The 11606-nt window shown below is 49.6% G+C and overlaps 1 protein-coding gene across 1 annotated transcript; it reads left to right on the top strand.

Annotated features, from left to right (window-relative positions):
- The first annotated feature begins 381 nt into the window (after window positions 1–381).
- On the top strand, window positions 382–753 carry LOC105914729. Its single transcript, XM_012847373.1, has one exon. It carries the CDS (start codon window positions 382–384, stop codon window positions 751–753), a length of 372 nt encoding a protein of 123 aa, XP_012702827.1.
- Window positions 754–11606: the final 10853 nt, after the last annotated feature.

The raw sequence follows: 11606 nt of genomic DNA, 5'->3' as shown, positions 1-11606 counted from the left end.
ACTCTCAGCTAGTCGTCGAGCAAGTCATGAAGGAGTGGAGCTGCCATGATCCCAAGATGGCGGCGTACTACAACAAAGTCCGCAAGCTCGAAGACAAGTTTGATGGTCTGGAACTCAATCACGTCACAAGACGCTTCAACGAGGTAGCCGACGAGCTGGCAAAGGCGGCGTTCGGCCGAAAGCCAGTCCCCGACGGCGTCTTTATTAGCGACTAGTACAAGCCCTCGATCCGCTACAAGGAGCCAGGAGAGGCTGGCAACGCGCCATCTGTCTCGGACTCGGGAGCCGACCCGGGAGAGGTTGGCAACACGCCACCTATCCTGGACTTGGAGGCTAATCCCTCTGACCCCGAGGTCATGGAAATTGACACGAATCCAGCAGATGGACCCAACCCCACCTGACTGGAGAGCCCCGTACCTGGATTACCTCATCCGCGAGTCGCTCCCGACGAAAAAGACCGAGGTGCAAAGGATTGCCCACCGTGCCAAATCCTTCATCGTCATCGACCAGGAGCTCTACAAGCAGAGCCATACCGGCATCCTGCAATGCTTTATCCCGATCAAGCAGGGAAAGGCGTTACTCCAGGACATCCACGCCGGAGCCTGCGGCCATCACGCTGCACCAAGAACCCTTGATGGAGATGCCTTCCTACAGGGCTTCTACTGGCCGACAGCGGTAGCCGATGCCACCCGCGTAGTGCGCACCTGCGAAGGGTGCAAGTTCTTCGCGCGACAAACCCATCTACCCGCCTAGGCACTCCAGACCATCCCCATCACGTGGCCCTTCGTGGTCTGGGGTCTGGACCTCGTAGGGCCCTTCAAGAAAGCGCCCAGGGGCTTCACCTACCAACTCGTCGTCGTCAACAAGTTCTCGAAGTGGATCGAGGCTCGACCGGTCGCACAGATCAAGTCCGAGCAGGCGGTGCAGTTCTTCACCAGCATCATCCATCGTTTTGGAGTCCCCAACTCCATCATCACGGATAACGGCACGCAGTTCACCGGGAAGAAATTCCTCAAGTTCTGCGATGATCACCACATCCGAGTGGACTGGTCGGCCGTAGCGCATCCCCGCATGAACGGACAGGTTGAGCGAGCCAACGGCATGATACTCCAGGGTCTCAAGCCATGGATCTTTGACCGCCTCAACAAGTTCGGCTGCCGATGGGTTGCGGAGCTCCCCGTGGTCCTATGGAGCTTGACGACGACTCCCAGCAGGACAACTGGCTTCACCCCGTTCTTCATGGTCTAGGGTCCGAGGCAATCCTCCCCACCGACCTGGAGTACGGGTCACTAAGGGTCAGGGCGTACGATGAACGAGGGAACCAAGCATCTCTCGAGGACGCGCAAAACCAACTCGACGAAGCGCGCGACATGGCCTTGCTGCACATGGCCAAGTACCAGCAAGCTTTGCGGCAGTATCACAATCGTAAGGTGCGGGGTCGAGCCTTCAATGTCGGCAACCTGGTGCTTCACCTCGTACAAGACAACAGAGGTCGGCACAAGCTGACCCCTCCATGGGAAGGTCCCTTCATCATCGTGCAAGTACTACGCCCGGGCACATACAAGCTAGCAACCCCCGACGGGCAGGTCTTCACCAACGCTTGGAACATCGAGCAGCTAAGACGTTTCTACCCTTAGCTATTGTTTCCAAGTTTGTACATACATACTTCTGTTATCTTTTAGTTCGTGAAAAAGGGGCGGTTTTGAGTTGCCTTCGCTAGAGTTTCGTCCAAAGCTTAGGGAGATCCGCCCCTGGCGCTGCCCCAGGGTCGCATATCCCTCGAGGGCTATCAAGGGCCCTAGCCCAAGACACTTGGCGTCTTCTCAAAACACCATTTTTCCAAACCAACCCTCTTCCAAAACATTTGGGTGTGAAAAGAAAAGAGTGCGCGAATGACACTCGGGCAAGACTGATCGGACCGCGAGAAACCTACGCCCCAGTGCCTACGGTGCCTTTGCTCATCGGCGCTTCCTGACGCGTCTAACTCGTGCTCTAATCTTTCTAAACCCAGAAAACAGAAAAAGGATCGAAAACTTTTTTTGAAAAATTACACAAAGACCTTTGTGGCCATTGCAAAAGCAAGTTCGAAATCACTTAACATATTTACATATTTTTGGGCATCTGGGCCCAATACAGCTAACTCGTCCCTAGGTCCTCTAGCGGGATGGCCTCATCCTCCAGGAGCTTCACCAAGGCCTTCGCTGGATTGAGCACCGACACGTTGATCTCGTCAAGCTCGGCCTCGGAGTAGCCAGAGGCGTACCCCCCGCTCATCGGGCCCTGGGCGGGCGGTCCGCTCGACCTGCCCCCCACGGCCGGTTGAGGAGGCTGGTCCCAGATGACAAGCGCACCCGGCGCTGGGGTTGAGACATACTCCTCCTCCTCCTCCTCGGTCTCGTCTTCCTCCTCGTCGTCATCATCGTCGTTGTCGTCTGACACGACCGCGCCCCTTCGATGCCGTTGGAACTCTTTCGCGGCCCTCTTCCCCTTCCTCGCCGTCTCTTTGTCCTTCCTCCTCTTCTGCTTTTCGGCAAGGAGGTGGTTCTACCGCCGCCGCTCTACGTCCTCTAGCACCTGCGGGCGCAAGGCTACGACCTAGGTCAGATTGCCCTGTAGATACAAAGACTCCACGTTAGAACGACAGACCAAGAAATGCAGGAAAGAAGAACGAGGGTATGAAATTCTCACTAGCGGGACGAAGTCCTCATCCGGGCGCATCCGGAGGGTGATGGGGCACCGGGTAGATGATGTCCCTGTCATCCAATGCCTCTCGGACACGCTGCTCGATCTCTGCATCGGCAAGCACACCCGTCACAAGGACGGTGCCCTCGGTCGCCGCACCAGGAACCATATTGCTGAGCGCGTGGGTCCGAAGCATCAGCAGCGCCACCCTCTGAGCGTGGTATGCCCCGATAACCCCAGCCCTGGTCAGGCCCTCCTCCTTCAGGCGGTCGATGGCCTGAAGAAGACCGGCGATGTGCTTCTTCTCCTCAACCGGACCGTACGACCAGTGGTCCGGCGTCGCCGCAATGACACGGCTAGTGAACTCTAGCAAGGGGGACTCAGGGTAGTTCTTCACATAGAACCACTGCTGGTGCCACCCCTTGTACTCCTTGGCGCGGTTCTGGTGGAGGTGGATGCTGGCGCACCCCATCGGCACCAGAACTGCCCGCACTTGGATCCCCTTCTTCTCGGTCTTCTAATACAGGCTGACTATGAAGAAGTACTTCCAGAGCGAGAAGTTGGGCTCGATTCCCAGGTACCCCTCGCACAGCGCGACGAACGCCGTGATGTGTTGGATCCCATTGGGGTTGAGGTGCTGCAGCTCGAGCCCGTAGTAGTGCAGCAACCCGCGGAAGAAGAGCCTCGGTGGAGCCGCGAACCCCCTCTCATGGAAGTGCGTGAACGAGATGACGTTCCTGAAGTTTGGCTGCGGCGCATCTTCCCTCCCAAGGTACCGCCACTCATTCTTGGCAGTCCTCTCGTAAAGGAGGCCCTTCTTCACGAGGCCGTTGGTGCGCGAGGTGCTGAAGTTCGAGCACATCCAGGACTCCATCGCTAAGGGGATGGAAGGCTCAACGGCGGGGGGCGGAGAAAGCTATTGTGCTGGGGTGAAAGGAGGCGAAAGGTGCACAAGAAGGTGAGAAAAGCTTGAGGATAAGTGCGGGACGGAACCGACGAGGCAGACTCCCCCGTCTTATAGGGGGATGCGCGGGAAGCGAAAGGGGCGATCCAATTGCAGTTAATGCGACGCTAGGTACACCCATCACCCCCGCCTTTTTGGAAGCCGCGCGCACGATTTGCTGCAGCGAATGTCTCCCTCTCCCTCATTTCGCGGGCCCGGCACTCTCTGCCACTTCGCCTCCCAGAGAGCGCACGCGCGTGACTCCCTCCACGTCCGGCCTGGGGCCCACCAACGGGTAAAAAATGGATACGGAGCTAAAAACACTCCTACGGCCCATTACGGTCCAGGGGTTCAAACGCTGGCCCACCACGGGTTCGACAGTCGCCCCAGGACGCTCCCGAGCAAGGGCTGAGAAGGGACAGGTCTGCTAGCGACCACCACCCAGGCAAGCAAAAGCCAAGGGCATTCCGACCTCATGTTCGAGTCCGGACTGGCATCTAAGTTCACAGTTTTTCCCCAAAGAAAGGCAATGAGCCCCAGGAACCAATCGAACGGACTCGGGAACTATATGAACTGGCCATCCGGAATCTTGAGTATGCCACCAGCTTGGCCTGAGCCGCCCCCCACCCCCCACGAATAGGGATCGGGACTCCACTCGAACCGACCCATTCGCAGCTCAACGAGCACCATGGTTCGTCCAACAAGGATAATGTGGCACGGCTCACCCCCTCCGTCCTAGTGAACGGACGCTTGAGGGGTAACGATCAAAAGTCGATCTAGCCTCTCGATCAGTCTCCCGCAACACGCGGAGGCTCGGGGGCTGGCATCGAAACCAACGACCACGCGTGTGGTCACAATTTGGGGTCTTGGAGCAGGAGTGGTCGTCGGAACGATAGGGAACCTTTCCGTGCCGAGCCATCCTCGGAACACCCTGCCTACCCAAACTCCCCGGCCAAGCCGAACGAGCGAAACTTTTTCTCCCTGATCAAATGCACGTTGCAGGGCAAACAAGGATCCTCGACGAAACGACAAATGTAGCCTCTGGAGGAGCATTTCTGCTCCACCAAAGGATCGGGGGCTACTATTGGGGGGAAATATTAACGACCTCCTTATACTCCTTAAATGATGGTCATAGGGGCCCGGGCCCACCTCCAGCAACAATAACCTAAGCCAACCTGGCCCGACCCCTGGGACAAGGGGTCGGACGTGCCCGACCCCCAGAGGTCGCTCCTCATCTCAGCCGAGAGAGTTTTGCCTTGCCTGACCCCCGGGCGAGAGGAGTCGGACGCACCCGATCCCTCGCGGCAGGTCTCCGCCTCACCCGACCCCGAGTGGACGGGGTCGGACTCGCCCGACCCCTCGACGCAAGGCTTCGCCTCACCTGACCCCAGGCGCAGGGGGTTGGACACATCCGGACCCACAGGACAGAGCTTCGCCTTGCCCGAGGGCGGGCGCGGGTCAGCAGACAAGGGCGCAGATCTCGTGGGCCCCCACCAATCTTGCTATAAATGCGATGCGGCTCTGGCACACAGAAAGGCACCCGCGCTCCTCGACGTGACCCACCACAGCGGGTGGTGCACTGTAGCCACGACCGCATGGGGCTACAGCTACATCGTCCTGCCTCCCCTGTTCGTCGTAGGGCACTCATTGCTCACGCCCCCTAGCACAGAAGGGAGCGCTACCCGGTTTCACGCTCGGTCCAGCACACGGGGCCACAGAGGTCGGCCGCCCTCCCCGACATGCATAACTATGGCGGCGGACATCATCATCATCATGCGGACGGTCTCACATTCCCAGCTACATCGGCCGACTGAAGATAGACAATCATCCCCCTCTGGTGGTCACGCTAACAGGGGACAGAGACCAGAAGGGAGGGCGACGGCCCCAAAGGCCTAGTCTTTCTCCCTGCGCCGTTACTTCCCTGCACACCTTCTTCACTCCCCTTCGGTTCCTGGCTCAACTGTAACTCCTGTGTCCTCCTTGCGCTACAAAAGGAGGACCGGGGGGCCCGAGACAGGGACAGCTCTCAGCCAACCCAAACTCCCGACTCACACCCTCTCCCTCACGAGCATCAATGCACACCCCCAGGGAATTGGGACCAGCTTCCCTCTCTCACCTGTTTGTAACCCCTACTGCAAACTCTGCACATGTAACACGAGCAGCTCCCCCCACTGGACGTAGGGCTATTCTTGCCCGAACCAGTATAAACCCCGTGTCCTCTCGTGCAACCATCCGAGCCTTACACGCATAGAAAACAAATTCACTTGCCGTAATCTTGACTCATAATTCTTGAGAACGACAGCATGTCAGATAAACTAACAGATCTAATTAATGTCATGAGACATAGATTGAAATTAACCAAGACAGTACGACTGGGAGGGCATTAACTTCAATATGTTAATCTAAAAGCCTAGAACACAACAGCTAAGACCTCTTGCCTACCACTTACAAGCCGATTAAGTTAACAAATTTGATTAATGTCATGAGATGTGGATTGGACTTGGGTATTTACTTTGACCCACTAACTTAACAGACGAATTCATGGTAGCAAGGCCTCGCACGTTCGAGCATCGGCTCGATGACATCATCCCGCTACCAAGAGATATGGATGAGAATGAACCGAAGCATTGGCTCTCATAGGTAGCGTTTTTGACGTTAAGGGTCCGACAGCTAGCAATACGAGGGGTAGGAATAAAGATCTATCGGATCTAGCATATATAAAGCAAGTAAAGCATGAGAGATCTAAGCAGCGGATACGATCACATAACTGGTGAACGCTTAAACAAGATCAAGAAGCTAATGAAGACAACCTAATCAAATCTACGCCATTCGATAACTGTGAGCACCTGATAAAACTAAGAGATCGATACGATGCAACTTAATAAAACCTAACAATTCGATACCTATGAAAAACGTCAAAGACAAATAGAATATTGGACAAAGCCTATAAGGTTCTATTTGCAATCTAAGGAACTCGATAATTAGCCCTATGCTAAGAGATCAGAATATTGGACGAGGCCTAAAAAGGTCTGATACAGGTAACGTAATGACCAGGTTATGGTACTTACAAGCTCGCCTGAGATCAAAACCAATGCAGACCTGTGCGCAAAAAAAACTCGCCAGTTTCTACTCTACTCCTACTCCTAGGGTTTGACGGTGTGGCGCCGAAAGGTTGTATTGATTGATTGATGATTATTCGATACAAGGCTCACGGGTTTATATTTATACCCTGGAGCAAACTAAAATCCTAGTTGGTTACGACATGAACCGGTACATTCGCATCTAAAACTATTAAAGATAAACCTCCACTATTTCCCTTATTCGGTGGAATCGATTCTGCTTTGGATCATCTTCTCCTCAGTCTTCTATCGGCATCTGGAATCTAGTCACTCGTGGCCGCCTTTGGTCAATGTAGGGTCATCAACCAACTTTTTTTCTACAAGTTCATCAGCTGTCAGAACCTTATCCTCATCGATTGACTCTGGTCAAAAATCAGTGTCAACACTATCAAAATATATTCCATAGTCAATTCAATGAAACAAATTTAATAGAAGAGATGTTGTTATATTTTTCTATAAATTTGGTCAAAAATGGAAAAGTCTGACTTCGAACACCTAATGTGACATATAAAAAATTGAGGGAGCAATATATAATATAATAATTAAGGTATATATGCATGATGTGTATCACCATTTATAAATACACATTAGAAGTGATGAGAATATAGATTTGCATGTTAAAATTGTAGCTCAAACTTAGGATTTGTTAAATGTTATAAATATGGTTGAAAATGTTACAGAGTAATTATTAACTAAATCTATCATAATCGGATGAAGATAATAAGTATATATCTATATAAGTATTGTGTTAGAATATTTAACGAATAAGAGTTATTAACTCAAGCATTACGGTAAACATTTTGCAGCAATGTGGTCTCTTTTTTTTAATTGGAGACTCTACGTTAATTGTCACGAAACATGCTAGAAAAGAAAGATAAATCCTAAAATTCTTAAAAAAATCAGAAATATCGAACATCAATTGTGCAACTCTAATGATCATAGTCATTGGTCTATTATGTTTTCTAAGATATTACCTAGCACTATTATTATGAAAATATTCTTAAAATAAACCACCTAAACATATATTTAAATTACCCAACTCTACTATTATTAAAAGTAATTAAAGTAACCTCATAATCTTGATCTAATTTACCCATGCATATCATTATAAAATATAACTTAAAACCATTCTAGATTTGTATCTAAGTTACCCACGTATATATATCGTTATTAAAATTTTTTAAATTAAACACCTAAATCTTAATCTAATTATCTTTATATTCATCGTGCAAAAATATCCAAAAGTAAACCAATATATGATTCTAATTTACCTATTTATATCATTATTAATATAGAAATACTAAGTTAAGTTATGTACACATTAGGACCATTTTTTACATGTATGTGAGGAAGTGATGAAAAAATATTAATTTTTATGTTAAAAACAATGTATGAAGGTGCAATACAAAATGAAGAAAATGTGAATCCTGATGAAAAAATGTATAGAGTAATAATTACTAATAAAAAATTAATCACAACTTGATAAAGATAAGTATACATCTACATAAGTATTGTGTTATAGAGTATTAAATAAATGACAGAGTAGTATGGTAAACAATTTTTATTATTATCTAGGATTCTAATTTTGTAAATAATTTTTGAGTGCAATAGGTTTTAGAAATATTAGTCCATGGGGGAGCATAGGTTGATGGACTAGTACTACTATAGATGGTTAACATTTAGAATGTTGAAAAAAATGCTCACCTCGAACACAAGGGAGGCATCAGGAAAAATCCTATAAGGCGCCCTGCTAGGTTCGACAGGTTGTTCGCGGTAGGGGGCTACACTGCCTTGTAGCAGGATTACGCACGTATGGTTGTTTTGGCCACGTAGAGTAGGATGACGTTGCAGTGATCGTCTGATCAAGGATGGAGTCCCAGCCATGGTCGTCGCAACTGTATGTAGCGGAAAGTGCTGTCGATCGCCTAACACTGCAACATGGCAAGAGCCCACAACTGTAAAAGATAAGAAAACCTTGATTGAAGCATGGAGATGCAATGGAACTCATCCCCGCATATCGCACGGTTACAAAGGAACAACAGCAGCGATCGAGAGCAACACAAGACAACGTACTCACAGGCCAACACATGCGTACGTGTCGTACTTAAGTACTACTACCGCTAGACAACTTCCAAGTGCTTGGTGCCATCATCGGCCGCCCCTTGATCATTGTTGTGGCTCTCCTGCAGCTCCATGATGGGCTTCACCTTTCGCTCCATGTAGGTGATGGATATATCATTGGGGAACAGGTTCCCCAGAACAAAGCCATGAACCAACGGGTGTAGCGAACATGGCCTTGATAAGCCATTTGTTCATGATTTTGGTGATTCAATGACGACATGGCCATTGGGATTAAAAAGGTCTTGAGAAGGTATTCTAGGTCCCAAGGAAGCAACCACAATCAAAACCATGCAATGAATCGAAGAAAACAAAGGAAATAGGAACCATCGGATGTTCCAATGGTCCCCAAGAAGGCATCGAAGCAAGCATCAGAGTAATTAGTACGCTGCGAAGAAGACCAGGCGAAGGCAACCGTCAGATGTTTTGATAGTCACTTTTCTAGTAGCGTCGGATGAATTCTGAGGGACAGGCTTGGAAGATGGAGAAAACCCAATAGCACCGGATGATCCGATGGTAGGCCAAGGGAGGCGTTGGACGAAGCATATTTACTTTAGAAACTTTCAGAGAGGTTATGGGCAAAAACCCTTCAGCATCAGATGTTCTGACGGTACCATCTGATGAAGCATCGGATGAATTTTGGGTGTGTCAGTGAAGAACTTGGGCGCGAGGAATCCAACGGCTAGTTGCACCAGATGTTCTGATGTAGGCCAAAAATAGACCATCGGAACATCCGATGGTATACTTTTTCACTAGCCATTGGAGCAACGGCTCTTTGAGCCCTTGGAGCTATTTATACCCCCACTACTTGCCTATTTGGAGTTGCTGGAGTGTCCAGGGATGCATTGAAGACCAAGATTCATCAAGAATACATCCATGCCACCAAAAGTGCTTAAGTGATCCATCAAAGGCTTAGCACAAACTTAGGAGAATGATTAGTGCTAGGATAGGCCTAGAGAGGAGTGAGTGCAAGGTGTGCTGACCTTGTGATCAGGTTCTAGAGTGAACCACCACTGTACAAGAGGTGTGCCGGCACCTTGGAGCCTTGGTGGCTCGCCGGCAAGTCTTCGACCCTCCAGCTTGGTGTGGAGCGGCGTCGACGATGTTATGCAGGGGATATGGAGACGCCTTTCTTTTGTGGAGAAGCTCCTTAGTGAAGACCGCATCAAGGTGATCAAGGGACTTGGTGTGAGCCTTTGTGGCCGAGCCTTTGTGGCAAGTCAAGGAGCACCTTGGGAGAGACTTGGTGACCGGGAAGCAATACTCTTGTGTGAGTGCTTCAACAACGTGGACTAGTGGTGGCTTAGTGCCTACTGATACCATGGGATAAATCCTTGTGTCAAGAGTTTTCTTCTCCTCATCTCCTCTTTAAGTTTCTGCATTTCATACTTGCAACTTGTGTGCCTTTACTTTTCAAGAGTAGTATCTTGATAGAATTGGCTATAGGTTACAAAACTTGTTCTGGGATGGAAGTTTCACACTAGATCAACCATAGATTGCACATCTAGATAGCATGATCTAGTTTATGTTTTGATGGAACTAGTGGAAGCCATAGGTTAAGGATTTTAAGTTGCCTAATTCAACCCTCCCCCTCTTAGGCTACGAGCACCGATTCCTTTCAATGTGATGTCAAGCAGTAGCATCGCTGACAGCACGACCACCACCGATAGCACGACGCACAACACCTTTGTGAAGGCATTGTCCACCTCCGTCGAGTACCAAACGGAGGCGATGGCCGCTCTGGTTATTGGGGACGTGTACACCCACCACGCCATGGAGAACCTGAACCCCCGGAAGAAGTTGATCCGCGTGGAAAGCGACGCGTACAGGAACATGGCGACGAAGTAGGGCAATTAGGAACTGGTAGAGAAACGAGCATTAGTCACAAGTCACGTGATTTTTTACACGAAATTGCGCGTGCGCGGTGCGTGGGATTCAAACCCATGATCTCAAGCCTCGCGCGTAGCTTCCTTACCATCTCACCTACACAGCACATCTGACTGAGTAGGGGATACAATCCTTTTGCAGTAACTCATGGGAGACCCTTTAGTCCCCGTTGGTAACACCAACCGAACGTCACCATCGGGACTAAAGCTCTCGGAGGTTTTAGTCCAGGTTTGACTAAAGGTGTCTCCATAGATGAGCTTTTTATTAGGATCACGTTTAGTCCCGGTTGGTGTTACCGGTTGTCAACACTTGTAGAAAACTCACCTTTAGTACCAGTTGGTAGGGGCCAAATCTTCTGAAAATCCATTTGGGATGAAGCAATCGAGACAAAAGGGGGGGGGGTCTTTAGTCCCGGGTCACTCAACCAGGACTAAAGGGGCTGCCACGCCACGCGCGGGACAAGCTCCTTTAGTCCCAGTTGGTTTTTCCAACCGGGACTAAAGGGCATGCATGAAAGCGCCTGCCTGCATAGTGCCTGTAATTTCATGCATCATGTACCCTTTAGTTACCCTTTAGTAGTTAAGACTTTTTTTATAATGAAATCAAACTAGTATTTATACAATTACTATATATACAATTCTTAGTATATAAACAATTCTTAGCATACTATACAAATCTTAGCATAGTATTTATACAATTAGTATATATATATATACACACACACACACAAAAATTTGCCCCAGTCATTCCTTGGATCTTCCCGTCATGGTGTTGCTCAGTGCGTCTAATTTTCATCCATCGCAATAAAATTCTCCTTGTGGATTTACCACCTCATCCAGCAGGAATCCCATGAGACC

This window comes from Setaria italica, chromosome VII (assembly GCF_000263155.2).
Source record: "Setaria italica strain Yugu1 chromosome VII, Setaria_italica_v2.0, whole genome shotgun sequence".
Taxonomy (NCBI): Eukaryota; Viridiplantae; Streptophyta; class Magnoliopsida; order Poales; family Poaceae; genus Setaria; species Setaria italica.
This window is presented reverse-complemented; position numbering and strand designations above follow the sequence as displayed.

What these genes read in the sequence shown, in the direction of transcription:
- LOC105914729 (XM_012847373.1), top strand. Translation starts at nt 382, where the DNA reads ATGGACCCAACCCCACCTGACTGGAGAGCCCCGTACCTGGATTACCTC.